At 49.6% G+C, this 19,120-nt stretch overlaps 2 protein-coding genes across 6 annotated transcripts in view; one reads left to right on the top strand and one right to left on the bottom strand.

The window, feature by feature from the left end:
* EYA3 (EYA transcriptional coactivator and phosphatase 3) overlaps positions 1 to 14,518 on the top strand; it is a 40,046-nt gene extending 25,528 nt beyond the window's left edge. For all 4 annotated transcript variants that reach the window (XM_014881299.2, XM_014881297.2, XM_088178318.1 and 1 more), the window contains 11 exons: positions 682 to 764; positions 2,112 to 2,295; positions 3,044 to 3,183; positions 4,891 to 4,974; positions 5,521 to 5,610; positions 6,603 to 6,661; positions 7,648 to 7,805; positions 9,373 to 9,487; positions 9,818 to 9,939; positions 10,200 to 10,300; positions 11,181 to 14,518. In XM_014881299.2, coding sequence (XP_014736785.1) covers positions 682 to 764; positions 2,112 to 2,295; positions 3,044 to 3,183; positions 4,891 to 4,974; positions 5,521 to 5,610; positions 6,603 to 6,661; positions 7,648 to 7,805; positions 9,373 to 9,487; positions 9,818 to 9,939; positions 10,200 to 10,300; positions 11,181 to 11,261 — 1,217 coding nt within the window. In that variant the 3' untranslated portion in view covers positions 11,262 to 14,518. The remainder of the gene's footprint in view (positions 1 to 681; positions 765 to 2,111; positions 2,296 to 3,043; positions 3,184 to 4,890; positions 4,975 to 5,520; positions 5,611 to 6,602; positions 6,662 to 7,647; positions 7,806 to 9,372; positions 9,488 to 9,817; positions 9,940 to 10,199; positions 10,301 to 11,180) is intronic.
* On the bottom strand, positions 11,882 to 18,252 carry XKR8 (XK related 8). Of its 2 annotated transcripts, XM_088178319.1 has the most exons (4): positions 17,918 to 18,252; positions 17,127 to 17,323; positions 15,653 to 16,422; positions 11,882 to 12,016 (listed from the first exon to the last, which is right to left on the bottom strand). In XM_088178319.1, the coding sequence occupies exons 1-3, from the start codon at positions 18,211 to 18,213 to the stop codon at positions 15,686 to 15,688; spliced, it is 1,230 nt and encodes a 409-aa protein (XP_088034445.1). In that variant the 5' UTR covers positions 18,214 to 18,252; the 3' UTR covers positions 11,882 to 12,016; positions 15,653 to 15,685. The 2 variants fall into 2 exon arrangements, with proteins under 2 accessions (XP_088034445.1, XP_014736788.1); XM_014881302.2 differs by lacking the exon at positions 11,882 to 12,016 and having other exon boundaries at positions 15,404 to 16,422; positions 17,918 to 18,250.
* Between the last annotated feature and the right edge of the window lie 868 nt (positions 18,253 to 19,120).

Raw genomic sequence — 19,120 nt, 5'->3', positions numbered from 1 at the left:
TTCTGGGAGAACTGAATGCAATGACATGAAGCTTATGAAGCATCTTCAAGTTGGTACTAACTTCACATCTCTAAGAATTCATCCTATGGGCTGGTGACAGATTATTTCAGAAAGTCACATCTGAAAATCAGTTCTAGACACAGGGATGTTGGGAGAGATGCTCACTTTCTCCAGCAGGAAACACTCTTTTTCTACTATTTGAAAAATTCTTAATATTTCCTTAAATTTAAATTTAATTAGGCTAAAAATGCTAAGTTTGATGCAGACTTTTTTTTTTTTAACAGAATTGATTTAAACACATTCATATCCTTTTTCTTGATTTATTCTGATTTAACTGCTACTGACTGATCATCAGAATGGGATTGTTGTCTTATCAAAACATGTAGTAAAGATCTAAAACCTTTTAAATTCTACACCAATTGCTTAAGACCCATGGAGGGAAAAGGTTTCTGAAGCATTTGAAAGAACTGTTTTTAGGGATGTACTAGCTCTCCTTTCCTGTAAACCCAATTGAAATGTGGCTGGTGTCAAAATACACCCCAGTCCTTTTCTGGCTATTAGTAGCAGAGTGCTACTGGAAGTACAAATGCTTGCACATTGACCTAGTAAGTATTTATTTCACAACTTCTCATTTCTTATGCTTTTCTAGAATATTTAATGCAGTAATTCTCAATTTTACAGCATCAACTACCAATGCCAGTCCAGTCTCTACATCCTCAACTGTTGTCAATATTTCCACATCAGCAGTAGCCAGTATCTCACAGGTAAAACTTCCTTGGTAAATTTATGTGCATCATCTCCTTTATTTGTTTTAACACATTGCTTAAAACTAACCTGGAAATGTCACTTCAAATGGAGTTGTGGGGCTCAGTGTGTAACTCAGTCACCAAATCACTCCTGCTGTCTCTTTGACAATGATGCTTCTCCCTTTGGCCTTGGCAACAAACTCACTTCATCTGTTCAAAGCTGTTCCTCATCTGCAAATTATGAGGTGAGTCTTAAAGCTGAGATTTCTGCAATGGAGATGGAGGAGAAGAAACAATTCAGCTATTTGAGGACTAAACCTGCAGGGAGGATTAGAGGTGGATGTTTTTTGGACACTTTTGTTCTCCCTCAGCAAGAATAGGAAATGAGGTTGTACACAAACAAAACTCCAACCCAATAAAGCAGGGTGTGCATTCTGATGATAGACTAGAACAAAGTGAGACAGCCCTGCAAGCTAGCAAAGACCATTTCCCCCTGCCTTTTTTCTCTGTGGGTGGTTAACTGGCATTCTGAATACTTGGTTATACAAAGGAAGCCTTCAGTGTCCAGCTTTTCAGAAAGAGAATACAGGAAGTGTGGAAAATGCAATGGATGCACAAAAATCCTTCTGTGCTTATGTTGCTTTTTAAACATAAACTTGCTTGGAACAGTAAGGGGAAAAAAAAGATTTTCTTTTAGTATTTCATACCAAGGTACCTGGTTCCCAAACCCAGGCTGCTTTTCAAGGGAATCAGGAGAGCACTGTGTACCAGAATAGTGTGGTGCAACATTTGTGGTTGGTGCATTTTTTACTGTCAGTAACAGAAGTTAAAATCCTCAAGCACAACTCCAGGTGCTGAGTGATCTAAATTAATTAAATAGTTTTCATAAATGGATACCTTCCAGAATGCAGAATTATTCCTTGATGAAGTGAGGACATGAGTAAGGACCATTTATGCTTTAGCTGTGCCCTCAGTGAGGCCCAAGGTCACTTTCTGTCACTGTCAAATGCAGGGCAAAACCACACATTCCAGAGCACAGAGTGCACTGATGTCTTGGCATGCACTCAAATTCCCTGTGTCTGTCACTTCATTCATTATGAATTAATTTTTGCAGACACTGGAAGCAGAGGAATGGCCCTGTGATCACTGGTCTCTGCAAAAGCTGCCTGTGCAGGGGCCATTGGGCAGCCAGAGCTCTCAGCCCTTTTGGGGAATGTCTTACATATGCAGAATAAACAGCATAAAGCCAGACTGTACTCTTGCTGGGATTTTTCTTGGACTGGATATTCTGATACAAAACTCATCCTGATTCAGAGTGTTTTCTGAATGAGGTGTCCTACTGTCACTAACTCTTTCCTCCAACAGGACTATCCTACGTACACGATCCTTGGCCAGAGTCAGTACCAGACCTGTTACCCGAGCTCAGGCTTTGGAGTGGTGCCACCAGCAGACAGCAACACGGAGAGCTTGGCATTAGCCACCACCACGTACCCAGAGGAGAAACCAAATGCCCTGGTGGCAGCACAGGCAGTGCAGAGACCTCCCTCCGGTGAGGCGGGGTCTGTAAAACACCTCTGCTAAACAGGGCAGGGGGCAGCTGTGGGGACACCTCTGCAGAGGGGACCTGCAGCATCTTGTCATGCTGGGCCCCATGGGACACTGCCTTCCTTGTCAGACTGGTCTCACTGCTGTGCACAGTGTTATGGTGGGCCAGCCAAAATTATGTCTCAGAAGCCTTTTACTGCTGCCATTCCAGGACACCCAGGGAGAGGGAGTACTCTGGACACCTGGCTGCAGGACAGAACGATGCAGGAGGTGGTGGTGTGCTCTTTCCCTAGGAAGGGTGTTCTTGCTGTAGCAGAACAGGCTCCATCATCTGTTCCTGTCAAGTCATGGCCATATGTATCTCCAGGGCCAACATCACTGCTGTTACTCTTTTTTATTCAACTGTCTATTAAATAAAATAGGCATAGTTGAGTAATAGAGTAGTTCCAGGGTGGTGAAATGACTGCAGGGTTCCAGGCCTTAGGATGGAGAGTGCTCTGCTCTGGCTTTGCTCTTAAGGCAGTAGCTCTTGCCATAGCTCAGTTCTGGGGGACTAAATTGAGGAGATGGAGCTGTTTTGAAATGATGGGACAAAGAAATCATGGTTTATGTTCTAATCTGGGTTCAACTACTACTGCATCCACATAGTAAAGTAACATCTTAGCTTTTCCTAAGGTGGTTTTTGGCCAATGCTGAATTGGTGTTTGTTTTGAGACACAGGGGATGAAAGCTGTGTGATTTCTTTATTCCAGGAGATGCATCCACAAGTCCTTTGCTACCAAGAGCGACAGCAAGTAAAGAGTTAGATGAGCAAGCAAGAAAAAACATCCCTGGAAAGAATAGAGGGAAGAGGAAAGCAGATACCTCTTCCTCACAGGACAGTGAACTGGAGGTAAATAGTGATCTTCTTTTCTGTAGGTAGCATTGCAGAATACTGTGATGGTGCAAATTCTCCTCCCTTTTTTTCATTCCATCTCCATGGAAATGGAAGGTAGTTGTAGAATGGTTTGGGTTGAAGGGGCCTTTCAGGGTGATCTAGTCCAACCACCCTGCCATGAACAGGGACATCTTCAGGTAGATGTCAGATTGCTCAGAGATTTATCCACCCTGGTCTTGAATGTTTCCGTCCACCACCTCTCTGGGCAGCATGTGCTAGTGCCTCACCACTTCAATTGTAAAAAATGCCTTCTTTACATCTAGTCTAAATTTACTATCTTTGAGTTTAAAACCATTCCCTCTTGTTCTATCACCACACGCCCTATTAAAAGGTCTGTCCCCATGAGTTCAAAGTGAGAGTGGGTTTAGATTAAATATTAGGAAAAAATGTCTTCCCTGTGAGGGTGGGGAGGCCCTGGCACAGGCTGCCCCAGGCGATTTGTGGCTGCCTCATTTCTGGAAGTGTTCAAGGCCAGGTTGGATGGGGCAGCCTGGTCTGGTGGAAGGTATCCCTGCCCATGGCAGAGGGGTTGGAGCTGGATGGTTTTCAAAGTCACTTTCAAACCCAAAGCATCCCTTAAATGCATCTTGGAATCCTCGTGGTGTCATTGAGGAGACATCCAGGTGTCCCTGCTGCAGGCTCATGCTCAGAGCAGGGCTGTCCCCAACACTGGGGCTGTGGCTCTGTCTGCCTGAGCCATGAGAGCCTCCAAGGCTGGATGTCCTGTACCTTGTGATCTGTCCCAGCACTGCCACATCCACCCAGGGTTTTGTCTCCAGCTGGAATCTCCCATACTGCAAATTTCCCCTTCTTCTTCCACAGCAATTTTCCATCTGCCACTGCTGAAAAGAATGTGTCTGTATCTCCTTTCAATCAGTTGTGGTCTCATGTCAGATATCCCTTGGTCTCCTCTTGCTCAGAGAAGCCATCCCTGTTTCCTTAGCCTCTCCTGTGGGCTGCTGACCATCCCAATAGCATTTTGCTGGCAACTCTCATTTACTCACAGATCTCTGGGACCAGGGATGCAATCTGGGGTAACCTGCCCAGTGCCAAACAGGTTAAGACAGCACCTCCTTTCTGGCACACGTGGCAGACTCCAGCAGGAAAGTCATCCACAGGGACAGAGTGCTGCTGGCTTGTGCTGGTGTCCAATTTGCCCTCTAGCTCCTTCAGCCTGGGCTAGTGTGAGGGGTGATTCCACCCCACATGTTGGCCCAGCTCTCAATGTCAAAGCCCTTCTGTACCAAAACTCCTCCATTTCTCATGGCAGCCCATTGCCTTTTTTATAACAAAGTTTATAAAAACAAACACCAAGGGCATGTACCTGGTGCTCTCCAGATCACAGGAAGTACACTTTTCCTCAGCAGGGCTCTCTTCATTTGCACTCTAAGCTTTACTTTTAGAACTATAAAAGCAAGAGAAGCTTTTGAAATAGTTTGACCAAACAGCCATAGCCTGAGTGTGTACTTTTGTGACAGTAAATAAACTCCACTGCAATAAACTGAAGAGTTGAATGTGTTCAGCCTGTAAGATGACAACTGTTTTTCATACCTGTTAAAGAATACTGCAGCTAACCACGAAATTAACTCTAAAACTTGTTCCTTTGTTGCAGTTCCATACCTGGACTATCTCAGCTCTAACCTGCTCTTGTTCTCTCTGCAGCGAGTGTTTCTCTGGGACCTGGATGAGACCATCATCATCTTCCATTCTCTTCTCACAGGGTCTTATGCTCAAAAATATGGCAAGGTAATACTGTGTTTTCCATGGAAGGAAACCTATGCAGAATTAAATGTTAGTCTTTGGAAAAGGAATAGGTTTGGTTTTTTTTAACTCTCTACAATGATACTTTAAGTTGTTGGCAGTTTGGGGCAGGGGAAGAACTAAATTTGGCTTTCATGTTGGATATCACCAACATGTCCCTTCTTACAATGCAAATCTGTCAAACTGGTTTCATCCTCACTGGGAATAACTGAGGTCCTCACACGTATGGAAGAGAAGTGTTTTTTCTTCTTTGAAAAATACATTGTAGATTTTTAAATGTTTTGTATGTGCTGACTCTGAAAATGTATCAGTCTTTCCTGTGGAGCACTAAAATGTTTGATTTTTTTTTTTAAATTGAGTTGTTGAAAGTATTAGGGAAATTGTAGTCCACACCACTGAATGTAGCTGGAATATGCCAGGTTTGATAGACAGTGGAAAACTGTGTGCAGTTCAACTGATGAGAGATTTATGACAATTCCCTTCTGCCTCTATCCACAGTGCATTTACATTTTCTTTTTGTGTTTTTTCCAGGATCCAACTCTGGTGATTGGCTCAGGTCTGTCCATGGAGGAGATGATTTTTGAAGTTGCTGATACTCATTTGTTTTTCAATGACTTGGAGGTACATGGCAAATGTGTTTGAAAGGCAGAACTCCCTGTTACCAAATCAGAATTACACCTCACTCTTTATGAGGCCTTTGTGCTTCAGAGCCTGTTCCTGCTTTTTGTAAGCACAACCAAATCAGGGGTGCACTCTTAACTGAGACAGGCATTCTGCAGCCTTCTGGTGTCAGGAACTCTCTTAGTTTCTGCTAGGATTTTGCTTGAACCTGTACAAATAAAGTGAGAGTGATGTGTGATCCATCCTGTATTTGCATTTTTGGACTGGTGAGCACTTTGCTTCCACTGGTCCTTTTTTGAAATGGAAACCAGAGATGTGAGGAAAAGGCAGCCTTGAAGATGTCAGTTCTCAAGGGCTGTGACTAAGGCAAGGACAGAATGCAGGAGGTGACTTTGGCTGTGGAACAGCTTTGAAGGACACGCTGCATAGACAAGCTGACCCACAACACCTTCCCTTTTGATTTTGTGTTGTCTTTGATGTAACTCCACTCAATGTAATTTGCAGAATTGACAGCACTAGTTTAAGGCTTAGGAAGGCTGAATATGGACAGGGTTAGTTGTAGGTGTATCACTGATGCACATCGTGGAAAAACAAGATGGCTTTGATGCAAATTTGATGCAAATAGATGCTTAAATGATATTTCCATTGTGGCTGTGACTACTGGCAGCAGTGAACTTTGCAAAGGTGGTAATAAGTTACCTTCCTGCTTCAGGGAAAAAAGCAACAAAAACCCAAATGAAAATGCCAGGTAGTCTCTTGTGCTGGAAGGAAACTCATCAATGTGTTAGCTGTGTGCTCAACCACAAAATGTACTGCTGTAGGTGCTGCAGATGGAGCTAGTGGAAGCTCTGTGGGTTTGTGGAAGCAGTGTGTTGTGGCTTGTTGCTGTTGGGAATTGTGAAGGGATTGGTTTCTATCATCTGCAAATGCCAGTGTGTTTCTGAATTACCACGACATGACTTTATTTTTGTTTTTTTTTTTGTCTTTAACAGGAGTGTGACCAGGTACACATAGAAGATGTGGCATCTGATGACAATGGCCAAGATCTAAGGTGTTGTACTGATGAATGCAGAAAATGTATGGCTGATGTAATCAAGTTTTGTTAAGACTTCAAATACAGATGGGATTAAGGGATGGAGCTCAGCATTGTGCAGGGGATGAAAACTGGCAAAGTGTTTGTTTGCTGTGAGGCATTTCTTTGAAGACCTACAAAGCATTAAGAGTTTTGAAATTATATTGTGAATTATACTGTCTACTGTTGAATGCTGCCTCTGTGCTCAATGACAAGCAAGGAATGGAGAATCAACACTTCAGATCTCATGATGACAGCATTAGATTAGTAACCTAATCTAATGGTTACTGTAATTAGATTATTGGAAAAAGTCCCTGCCTATGGCAGGGCTTTAGAATGAGATGATCTGGAAGGTTCTATCCAACCTAAACCATCCTGTGATTCCATGTCCCCCTGTGGTTAGAATCCCTCTGAAAGCTTATGGTGCTCACTATCAAACAAGGGAAGGTAGGTTTTTATATTGAGCTGAACTGGCTCGTGAAAAAGTCTGAGAAATATCTCTCAGGGAGAAAAAAATACAGGGAAGGTGGTGAAGCAAGACTTGTCTTCTGCAGTCACAAACTGGTGAAGCAGCTCATCTGCTTGTGGAGATGCAGTTGTGATGGAAAGGCATGGACGCTGTGTTGGGAAGATGTGCTGGGGTTTATTGCTGCAGGGTGAGGAGGGGGTCGGTGGGAAGGATGCTCTGTATGGCAGAGGAGTGAGCAGCCAAAGAGTAAAGGAAGGTTTTGTAGTGGGGCATCTGGAAGGAGTTGTATCAGTGCAGCAGTTCAGAGGCAGCAGCAGCTGTAGTTGGATGTCTCACACACTCTCACAGGAGCCAGGCTCTGCTCTCCAGGTGCCAGGGTGCTCGTGCAGCTCCTCCCCAAGGTGCTCTCCAGCACTGCCATCAGCAGCCCCCCCCAGAAATGCCACAGTGCTTCTGCTGCTGTGGCACACCTAACACATCTGCTTTCCTGGAACAGCAACTACAACTTCTCCACGGATGGCTTCAGTGGCTCTGGAAGCAATGCAAACCACAGCTCGTCCGTGGGTGTGCAGGGAGTGGACTGGATGAGGAAATTGGCCTTCCGCTACCGCAGGGTACGCGAGATCTACAACAAATACAAAACTAACGTTGGAGGTGAGTGGTCACCTGCAGCCAGCTCTGAGCACTGAACAGAGCTTGTGCAGCCAGACTGTCCTTCCTCAGAGCTTTGGCTTTCCTGGGATGTGGACGTGAGAAGTAAATCGTTCTCCTGGTGCTAACTGGGATCAAATTTTCATGGAATCTAAGAGGGTACGTCTTCAGAACTGAACAGTGTGCCAGTGCAGGCTGTGATTTATCGTGGAGATAAGGATGGTCACTCAGTCCTAGAAGCAAAAGTTTTGGTGCAGATAGTGTCCCTTTGCTCCTTTGGTATGAAAGGCTGCCTGGCACTCTGCTCAGCAGTGGCCTGAATGACTCATTTGCCCTGCTGCTCAGGAGGTCTCATTCATGTCTCCACAAAGTCTGCCTTTGGTCATGCCATTATCAGGAAATACAGTGGTCACCCCTGGGCTCTCAGGCCCGCAGTCTGACGTGACTTCTCTGCTCTCTCTTCACAAAGTCACTTAAAGCCTTCTAGATTTGCTTCCCTTTGAACTCCAAAGCAGTCATAATCATACAAAGCATAGTGAACAAATGGAGATGAATTTTCTGTTTAGTCTGAATCTTGGCATTGCTATCCCTGGAAAAGGGACGCTGCTGGGGCAGCTCACCTGGTAGGGTGACTTAGCCTGGTTGGTTGTGGGTTTGGGTACTCTTTGCCTACACAGAATCTTGATAGATGTTGGGTTTTTTTTGGACATATTTTCTAAAAACCAGGTGTTCAAAGCTACAACTTTCAGCCTTAAAAATATGCCAGTATAAGTCTGCAGTTCAGTGTGCTGCAGTTACCTGATTTCTTGTAGGGGGAGATCAGATCATGATTGCATATTTTGCTCATGGGAAACCTGGATGTAGAGTTTTTCAGGACTTGTAGAAAGCTGCATGATGAAGCAGCTGTCAGTGCAGCCTGCTGTGAGTCCCTCTGTGGCCTCAGTGCAGAGGACTGGTCTAACAGAAGGCTGGAGTGATGGGGGGCTCACACATCATGGATGGAAATTGGAGAGATGTGCAGGGTCCACATGCTCCTTTCTTGCTGTGTTTACTGTCAGGAGCAGAAATGGGCTCCACTTCTGTCTGATTTTAATTCAAAACTGGAGACTTGAAGAAAATGATATTTAAAGCATTTATAAGCATGGGAATAAAAGAAAAGGGGCGGTTTGTAATAAGATATGTAAAAGGGCTTAAAGTGGAAAGGGTTCTTGGAAAGCACAAAGTCAGAGAGGGTGACTGTAGGAGTTCCTTCCCCTGCTCTGTGGCCTTGGACCCTTGTTACTGTGAGTGCTTTGTACAAGGGAAGTGCCTTTGCCTGTATCCTGAGAAATGCTTTGAAATAATTGCAGATAAGTGTCTGCCCAGTTCCCCACCCTCAGACTCCTGGATGGATGTCTGGGCTCATTCATGTCACTGGGAGCTGGTTTCTTCCATTGCTTTTGAGACAGACAGTGCAGCTTCCAGAGGCCTTCAGTTCTGTTGCTGACTGCAGAGCAGGCAGCTCGTGCACTGGGGGACAGCCCTGCCTGTGTCAGCCTTGCCAGGCAAACACGTGTTCCTCACCTTCCAGGCCTGCTCAGCCCACAGAAGAGGGAAGCTCTGCAGCGACTGAGGACCGACATCAAAGTGCTGACAGATTCCTGGCTGGAAACTGCATTGAAATCCCTGCTGCTCATCCAGTCCAGGTATGGAATCTGGAAATGCATGCAAGGCTGTCTCAGCCCTTTCTTGCTGCCTCCATCACACTTCTGCTGTTCAGGACAGGTGCCAAGTGACTGAGGGCAAGAATTCCACCCCTGTTTCTCTGCTGCAACACCTGTAGTGAGCAAGGCCCCCATGCTCACCAAATGGTTTTTCTGACAGGGAATTCTGCCAGAAGCAAGCAAGCAAAAATTGCAAACGTCTCCTGAAAGCAGGACAGCACATGGCACCTGGGGAAGCTGATCAGGCTGCCCAGAGCAGTCCTGGCACCACTGCCTGTAGATGTGCTGTTATAAGTGTTTTTCTTCTTTTAGAAAAAACTGTGAGAACATCCTGATCACTACTACCCAACTGATGCCAGCTCTTGCCAAAGTTCTTCTGTATGGATTGGGCGAGGTGTTTCCCATTGAAAATATTTACAGTGCTACAAAAATAGGTAAGGGTTTGTGCCAAGTCTCTGGCACTGTGGCATCTGCTGAGAGTTAGCTGGGATTTTTATATGGGGAAATTCCATTTCTGCAGCTGAGCAGCCCTGTGCTGTGGTCTGCCTGGTTGAGGCATCTGGTCTCAGGAGCTGAACTGGGTACTACCCCTGCCCAGTAAGACAAGAAATGTTTCTGTACTGGGAGGAAGGGACCTGTTCAGGCTCTACTTCTCTCTGCCTGAGGCTCCTTACAGGGGGATTGTCTTTGGCAGGTAAAGAGAGCTGCTTTGAGAGGATCGTGTCACGGTTTGGAAAGAAGGTCACTTACGTGGTGATTGGAGATGGGCGTGATGAGGAGGTGGCAGCCAAGCAGGTGGGTCTGACTGCAGAGCTGGGGCAACACGAAGGGAAGTTGCTGGCAGGCTTTGCCTACAAGGACTCCTGTTCCAAGGCTGGACTCTTCAGGCCAGAGCAGCCAGAAGCAAAGTTTGCCTTTGGTGCAAGAGATCTTCCATTATGTTAACATGGGCATTTTTCTGGCTTCTGGGTGGTTAAAGTTTCTCTTTTGCTGTTGTTTAGGATTGCATATCACACTGTCCCTGTCAGCAGTGTCTTAGTGTAGCATGTTGGATATTCATGTTGAAAGGTTGGACTCGTTGATCTTGGAAATCCCTTCCACCCTTGATGAGTCTATGGTTTTGTATGCTGATCATAGCCTGTGACTGTCAGGGTGCTGGAATTTCTCAGGAGTGTGCAGGAGTCAGGGCTCAGCAACAGCAGCAGATCAATATAGCACCTGCCATTAGGCTGGATTACAAACAAGGAGCAAAGAGTTTGATTGATTTTGGACAGGCCTGGACAGGTTAGTGGTGAATGCAGAGATGACTGTCAGGATGTTGACTCTGCAGGTTTCACACATTCTGCCATGTGCCAGAGCTGTCACCTGTGCAGGTTTGCTGGGGGTCCTGGACAGGCATTCGTGGGTACAGCAGCAGCTCACAGCCAAGGTTTCCATTGCCAGCAGCTGACAGTCAGTGCTGGTGCCTGTCACACACAGATGTGCACATAAAATGGGCTCCAGATACAGATGTGCACGAGATGGGCACCAGATACAGATGTGCACGTGGCCAAGGTCTGTCCTGAGCCTGGTGTGCTCAGAACCACCACACTGCACAGCCCTGCAGCTCTACCCAGCCTGCTTCCACCTCAGCTGAAAATCCCTGCATAAACCTGACTGTCCTCTCTCTTTCCAGCACAACATGCCATTCTGGAGGATCACAAATCACGCTGACCTCGTGTCCCTTCACCAAGCCCTTGAGTTAGACTTCCTGTAAGAAGTTGGAGCAAAGACATGACGACAGCTCCCACAAGCCCTCTCCATTACTGGGGGGGGCAGAAATCTCACATGTTTGGGGACTCACTTTTCAGCTTGATGAAGAAAACATACCTAATGCAAACTGTACAGTGGAATATGACAGCAGGTCGTTCCTTGGGAGCATGGGCCCTGCCAAGCCCAGGGGTGTCCTGTAAGGAAGCCCTAGACTCAGCAGAGCTAGAGCTTGTCTGCAGAAGGGACTTACAGAGCCAGCTGAATGCCTCTGGCAGCTGTCTCCAGAGGGAGGGGCCATAAAACAGCAGATTTATTTGTAAGAGCCTTCTCCTTTCTATTCAGCTTAGTTGTAGAACCCAAGAAAACACAAAACTTTATTTTTATAGGAAAACGCTGATGGCAGAGCTTAAACCTCCCTTGTTTTGCAAAGCCGAAGAGCTATGGTTTTTTTCATAGGAAATATTAATGAAAATGTCAAAAATACCTCTATTGCTGTAAAATGTGTTCTCTCTCCTTCCCTGGGTGTTGAAAACAGTTAATTTATTACAATGTCCTATTGTTATTTCCTCCATGTGGGATGACTGGAAAATATAAAGGTAAGGGAACGCTTCTGGGATATGTGATTCCTTGTAGAGGCAAGTATTGGTGTTCTGAGTTGATCCCAGTGGCTTCTAGTCAATGTGTGCACAAGCCCTTTTAGCCAGCAGGAGATCACTGGATTCCAGCCTTGGTTTGGACTGTAGATCCCACAGATTTTCCCTGCAAAGAAAAATGAAACTGCCTGTGAACATCAGGTACAGGAGACTGGTGCAGACTGCTCAGATGTGAACAGAGTGTTCACCTGGACTAGGAATAATCTAATTCCTAAATCTTCATGAATGTTGCAGAGAAGGCTCTGGCTATGGTATAACCTTCACCTCTGTGTTCCTGACCCTATTTTTAAGTTCCTTTTAGTAGAATCAGATTCAATTTTCTTATATTCTTTGCATTAGCCTAACTACATAGTGAGAAACAAACGCCTTGTTAAGAGGGACTTAATTTTCTAAGACACTGTGACTTGGCAGCATGGAGCACTTGGGAGGGATGGTGATGCTGATTTTTCTGCTACTGTCAGAATAGAGGCTGGAGTCAGTGACCTGCAGCTCCCCTGGGCAGAACAGCCAGCTAGGGACTGGGGCTGGCACAGGGACTGGTTTTGTGCCAACTCAGGCTGTGTTTGGTGGTCTCCCCCATGTACCCTGCTGGCACCAGATCAGCTGGTGCCCTGAGGACAGGTGTGTGCTGTGTCCCAGCTGCTGCTGCTCCTGCAGAGCCAGACCTGTGGCTGCACCCACACCCCTCCAGATTGTGGTCATCAGCCAGCAGGAGACTGGGCTGAAAGTCCCTCACTGCAGGGAGGACACTGACCCATTCACTGTGCCCATACAGGCAGGGATGTTTGCTGCACTCCTTTCATGGCATTAATTACTGAGGGTTAATTTCCATCTGTGCAGAGGGAGTTGCTGGGCCAGCTTGGCACAGGCTCTGCTGTGCCCTGGGAGCTTCTGTTCCTGGGCCAGCTCCAGTGACTTTGGGGCAGAAGGTGCCTGGAGCCAGGGGTTTGGATACCCCGTGCTCAGGGACTGGACTTGGGAGGTCTGTTTCACATGGTACCCATGGTACCAGCTCCGGTTTCCTTTTTTTTTAATTTTTTTTTTTAAATTTAGGGTTTTTTTAATATTAATTAAATTGGAATTAAAGGCGATTCTTTTTCTCAAGGATGGTCACTGTAGTCAGGACTGATCTGCTTTCCATTCAGCTCCTTGCCAGGTGTTGGCCCTGTGCTCTGCTCCCAGGTACACACTGGCTCTGTGTATTTCCCCAGGGGCTCTGCAGCAGGAAGATGCTGTCCATGTGGGAGCTGCTGCCTGCCAGCAGCAGAACTGCTCATCCCATGAGGAGAATCTGGGGAGTCTGCTGTGGGTGTGACTGGGCAGCTCAGCAGAGGGGAAGGTGTTTGGCTGCCCTGGGGGTGCTGGCCCAGCAAAGCCCAGGGGGCAAACAGGCTGTGCTGGGAGTGCTCAGCAGTGGATTTGGAAAGGGGAGCAGGACCCAGGGATGTTCTCTGTCTACACCAAATGGAGAGCTCAGGTGTACACCTGTTCCAAGGCAGCTGAGGCAGCTCCAGCTCCCTTACTGCTGGGTCCATAGTGTCCAGTTCCTCTGAGGTCCCTATGAAGTGCCAGAGCTGTGGTGAGGAGTCACCTCATTGCTCCCAGGGTTGGAAATGTCACCAGAGGATCAGGACTCAGTTGTAGTCACAGAAGAGTCTGTGCTGATGCTGAACATCCCTCAGCCCATCCAAAGGTCTCCTGTAAGCAGGTCTGGGAGCTGTCCCAGCCTGTGCAGCAGCCTGTTGGGAGCATGTCTCGTACTCCAGCTGGCTGAACTTTGGGATTAAAACCTGTGCCTTAACCTCCCACCACCAGCACGGCTGAGCAGCCCCTGTGCTTCACTCCCATCACAAGCAGTGACCAGAGCCGTGCTGGAGAGGGGCTGGGTTTGCCCAGGCACTGGCAGGAGGTGCTGGACCTGCAGGCCTGAGCTGCCTGGCAGCTGGCTGTGCTTTGTGTTTGTTTACTTCAAATGTTTTAAGGAAATTTTAAGATGTTGGTAAAATTTTAGCTGAGTGTGAAAACTCGCAGCCACTGACATTTCATACTGGTATTTATATGATGTTTCCTTGAATGTATGTAAAGTACTTTTATAACAGGAGGTTGATGGTACATTTCTGTGTTTGTTAATAAAGGGGTGACCTGGCTATTTTATTTTTTCCTCTACTGGCTGAATTTAAGCCTTTTCCTGTCTCTCTTGAGGCAAGAACAGCATCTCTATCCAAGCATTGATTTTCTCCTGTCTCTGTCACCAGTTCAGCTACAGTCAGGTCAGGAGTGATGGGAGAGCAAACCTGAACACCTGAAGGACAGTCACCCTGCAGGTCCAGAGCACCTGGGCTCACCTGAGTGCTGCTGGCTTCCCCTCAGCTTCAACACAGCCACAGAGGCTTTAAAAATCACCTGATCCACTAGTATTTGTTGCCTCCAACAGCCCTTGGGGAGATGTCTGTGCTGGCCCTGGTGGGAAGCAGTAGGACCACTGGAGCCCACAGCACCAGGGGCGAGTGCCAGGTGCTGCTGGCTGTAGGGCCTTTGCCTGTTCATGGTCTGTAATGGGAACTGTCCTGTGAACTGGAAAAAAATAATAAAGTCTTTATTTTCTATAGTCAGTGCTTCAGCCTGTTCTCTGCCCCTGTGACAGCCCAAGCAGCACCAGGAGCATTGAGGGTGCCACAGGTCCCAGTGCAGCCACCAGAGCCCCCATGGCCCTGCTGAGGTGCCCAGATGGGCACATGGTACTTCCTGCATAAATATTCCCATTTTCTTTTGCACAAGGCAACACCCCTCTCCCGCCCTCTGCTGTGGTGCTGCTGAGCTTCCTGCAGGAGCAGCTGTGAAACAGCATTTCAGCTGCTCCTCCAGCTGCATCCAGATTCTCTGGTATGGAGGTTCCCTCCCGGGATGTGGTGCTGGGAGGGATGTGATGGTGAGGGGAAGGAGCTGTGGCCAGGATGTGCCACAGCTGCCCAGCCAGGCAACAGCAAAAGGCTGCTCTGGGGCCTGCCTGGCTTTGGGGACTGAGCTGCATGGAGACAGCCCCACCTCCATGTGGGGGGTGTTTGTGCCCAGGAGCTGGCACAGCACTGACCACATCAACTGCCACCTATGGCTGAGAAACGCCATGGCCAACTCCAGCCTGCTCATGGACCTTGTGAGCACTGCCCAGGCTGTGGTGGGAATGGCAGCCAAGAGAGCTTGAGGTGTCCATAATGAGCCAGCAGCTCTGAGCCACCCTGCAGCCACTCCTCCCAGCACAGGCCTCCTTCCCCATCCTTGCCTGAACACACTGATAACAGGTGAGCTTTGACCTTAACACCACAACTAACACACGGAGGAAAATCCTGGCTGGAAACAGGAAGGTCAGACAGCCACTACCGTGGAGGAAACTTCCATAGAGGAAACAAGTTGTCCCTGCCCCACCACCCATATCCCTGCACAGCAATGGCAGCAGCAGGCACAGGAGAGGCACAGAGAAAATAAACCAGTGCTCTTGTTTTCATTTTTCTTATTTGAAAAAGCTAGTAATAAATAACAAGAAAAGTTGATACAGCAGTGCAGCCATATGCCACACTGTGCTGGACTCATCACAAACACAGTCTTTCCTTGAGGGTACAACCTTGCTGAGTGCCATGGGACTCATCAGGTATTTCCACAGCACCCCTGGTTTCTGCCAGGTCCCCCCAGCTGTCCAAAACAACAGCCTGGGGGACACAACCAGGGGCACGAGCAGCAAGTTTACCTCCTCCCTCACGTCTCTTTAGAGGACCTGCCCTCAGACAGCAGACTCCACAGCAGCTCCATTCAAGAAGTGCTGCTGTGCCAGCTGGGACAAGGAGATGTGGGTCTGGGCCAAATACTGCATCCTCCTGTTCACGAGGTCTGGTTCCAAAAACGAGCGAAACTCCATCCCATCCTTTCCTCCACTGGCATCCACCTCGTCGTATCTGCCTTCCTGCTGCACCTGCACGTTGGGGTGCAGCCACTTGTAGTAGGTGACCCTCAGTCCCAGCCCCAGCAGGTAGCAGGGCAGGGCAGCAGCGACCACCAGGAGGAGGTAGGAGTGCTCCTCAGAGGGAGCCCGGCCCCAGAGCCAGGCCAGGGCCAGCAGAGTGCTGTCCACCAGGATGAAGCCGTGGTAGATGATGCTGCGGTACAGCGTCCTCCCCTGTGCCACATTGAACCAGCTGAAGTAGAGGATCACAGCCACCATGGCCCGGTAAAGCTGCTCAGGGCCGGGTGATTCCATGAAGTCTGTGCCCTGCAGGCTGACCCAGAGGAACATGGCCAGCCACACCAGTGGGAAGTGGACAGCCACACCGTAGGGCCAGAGCAGGGCAAAGAGGGCAACCACGAGGATTCGGGGGCAGATGAGGAAGAGGTTCCACAGGAAGTAGATGATGGAAGAGCCCAGGCTCAGCTCACACTTGTCCTGCATGAAGGAGCGCAGAGACTGGTGATAGTCCAGCAGAGACCAGGACACACACAGGAAGGCAGTGACCATCCCCAGGCCTGCAAACACAGAGGTAAAAATGCTGAGAGGGGACCAAGGGGTGGCCCAGCCTGGCTCAAACCTCTCCCTGCCCACCACTGCTAAAATGAATTTCCCCCCAGCTCACAGAGCAGGTGCTGTCAGGGTCAGAGCATCAGCACCTGCATCTCTCTCCTGGCCTTCTACCCTCCCAAGGACAAGGAGGCTGGTGCCTGGCCTTGCTCACAACATGGGGAAGAAGTGCTGGGATTGAACAGCTCTGCAGAGCCCATCTCCCATGCATGGAAGCCCTCAGCCCACAAAGGCAGGTGAGTGCTGGCTTCCACGTTGCTGGGCTCCCCATTTCCCTGCAGTGACACACCTGCTCCCTACCCTGGGAAGGGCACCACAGCACCTGTTCAGTGGCCTGTGCTTCACCCATACCAGCACCAGCACCTCCCAACTCGCCAAAAGGGGCCTGATTTCTCACCTGACCCTCAGCCTCTCCTGGGGCACATAAGAGAATGACCACAATGGTCCCCCAGCTTCAACCCACCCCAACCCAGCATGGCCCATTGGGGCATGTGAGTGCAGGACAGGAGTTCACTCTATAGTGTGACATGTCGAAGGAGTGACATGATGAGTGTCTTGTTGGGTCCTCCACACACTGGACTGTGATCTGCCCCATCCAAGCCCACTCTGACCCCAAGCCTGCAGACCCCTCCCTTGGCCCCAGACCCCTCACCCTGGGAGAGCTCAGCCTTGTTTGTCCGCAGGATAATGTAGAGGAGCAGCGTGAGCTGCGGGGTGTTCTCCAGGAAGGTCTCGAAGAGACGCAGCATGCTGATGTCGTGGGAGAGGAAGGCCATGTGTCTCTGCTCATCCTCCTCCTCTGCCTTGGCCCAGCACACCCTCCAGCCCACCTTCAGAGCATAGAGGCACCTGTGTGGGGACCCAGCTGGTGGTGAGGAGCCACGCAAGGCACCGCATCCCTTGGTCCCCATGCTGCCCTGACAGGACAACAAACTCCTGACAGGACAACAAACCCCAGTGATTCACGTCCAAACCTCTCCTTTCCCCTGCCCAAACCCCGCACCACAGCAACCACACGATGCCACACCCAGACATGGGTGAAGTGCAAGTGTAAAAAACTGAGCATCGACCTCAGCGGACCTGGCTGGATTATTCCCTTCGCCCTCCTCGGCCTCGCTGCTCCCCTCAGCTGCCAAGGGAGGGACAAGGCCGCGACAAAGTTTCGGGGCGCTGCTCCGTTTGTTTAGAGGGCGGCGGCAACGGTGCCGGGAGACAGAGAAGAGCCGGAGGGAAACTGAACTGGCAGGGACACAGGAGCTCCCTCTGACACATTTCACCCGCTCCAGCCCGGGGCTCCCGACAGCCGAGGCCCCGCTCAGCCCATCCCCGAGTGCCGGGAGGGCCCAGAGGCAGCAGCAGAGGTTCGGGTACCGGGGGGAGGCTGGGGCGGAGCAGGGCCCGCGGGATGAACGCGGAGGAGGACCCGGCGCGGGGCAGCCGTACCTGAAGAAAAAGCCGAGCTGTAGGAGGTGGAGGGCGGCGAGCAGCGGCACGGGCACGGCGGGGCGCAGGGCGGGCGGGTCGGAGCGCAGCCAGAGCCAGCTGCAGGCCTGGGCGGCGGCCGAGGCGGCGGCGAGCAGCGACAGCGACAGCGCGGCCCAGCCGGGGTGGCCGCGCCGCGCGTACTCCGCCGCCACCCAGCCGTCCATGCACAGGTCCAGGGTCGCCGCCGCCGTCCCCGCCGCCGCCAGCGCCAGCTGCAGCGGCCCGAACCGCGGCGGGGCAGCTCGCGGAGACATCGGGGCCCCACAGCCCGGCCCGGATCCGGCGCTGGCGGCGCCGGCTCGGGCCGGACCCACCCCCTGACAGGGCCCGCCCCGGCTGTGGGTCCCGCCCAGGGCCGTGGGTCCCGCCCAGGGCCGGCCTGGCTGCGCTCCCGCCACAGCCCCGGGCCCAGCCCAGCCCCACGCCCGGCAGCCAAATGTGTTTCCTGTGAGAGGACTGCAGGGACAGTAACGCCGTGCAGATCACCATTGACTGACTGCAGGGACAGTAACGCCGTGCAGGATCATCATTGACTTCAGGACAGTAACGCCGTGCAGGATCATCATTGACTGCAGGACAGTAACACCGTGCAGCTGCCACCCCGCAGCCGCCTGAACAAGGCAGGGGGTGTACAGAAACGGGAAACACAAATCCTTTTTCTCCATCTCAATCCACCATCAGTATCAGTTTTTCTGTTACACTTTAAAAATGGTTTGAAGAACAAAACCTTGCTTCACGTGGTGTAGTTCATTTAAGTTTCAGCTAAAAGCACAGCATACATGGATTTTGGCACAGGATAGATAGCATGTTCTGGGCTGGTGACCCATAGGGATCCTTGAGTCCAACTCCTGGCCCTGTACAGGACACCCCAACAATCCCCCCCTGAGCCTGAGTGTGTTGTCCAAACAATTCTTGAGCTCTGGCAGCCTTGGGGCCATAATCCATAAACTGGGGAGTCTTTTTGGTGGGAGAAATGGTTCTAGCCCGATTTGGAACACTGATAGATGTTTCCTTCAGGTAGCACAATTATTTAATTTCTTACTGGCCAGATATTCACTTCAGTTTGAACCTTCAAAGTAAAAAGCTAAGGAAAAAATAAGGGTAGTTAAACTGAAAGTATGAGCTGTGCTTTTATCCCCACGTTTTGTCTAGCAGTTTTCT

Source organism: Sturnus vulgaris, chromosome 24, assembly GCF_052056855.1.
Source record: "Sturnus vulgaris isolate bStuVul1 chromosome 24, bStuVul1.hap1, whole genome shotgun sequence".
NCBI classification, from domain to species: Eukaryota; Metazoa; Chordata; class Aves; order Passeriformes; family Sturnidae; genus Sturnus; species Sturnus vulgaris.
Note: the sequence above shows the minus strand (reverse complement) of the source record. Positions and strands in the feature narration are given on the sequence as shown.

What these genes read in the sequence shown, in the direction of transcription:
- XKR8 (XM_088178319.1), bottom strand. Translation starts at nt 18,213, where the DNA reads ATGTCTCCGCGAGCTGCCCCGCCGCGGTTCGGGCCGCTGCAGCTGGCG. An exon ending in CAGCTCGGCTTTTTCTTCAG is followed by an intron (nt 17,324 to 17,917) that starts GTACGGCTGCCC and finishes GTCCCCACACAG; the next exon opens with GTGCCTCTATGCTCTGAAGG. An exon ending in CAAGGCTGAGCTCTCCCAGG is followed by an intron (nt 16,423 to 17,126) that starts GTGAGGGGTCTG and finishes CTGTGTTTGCAG; the next exon opens with GCCTGGGGATGGTCACTGCC.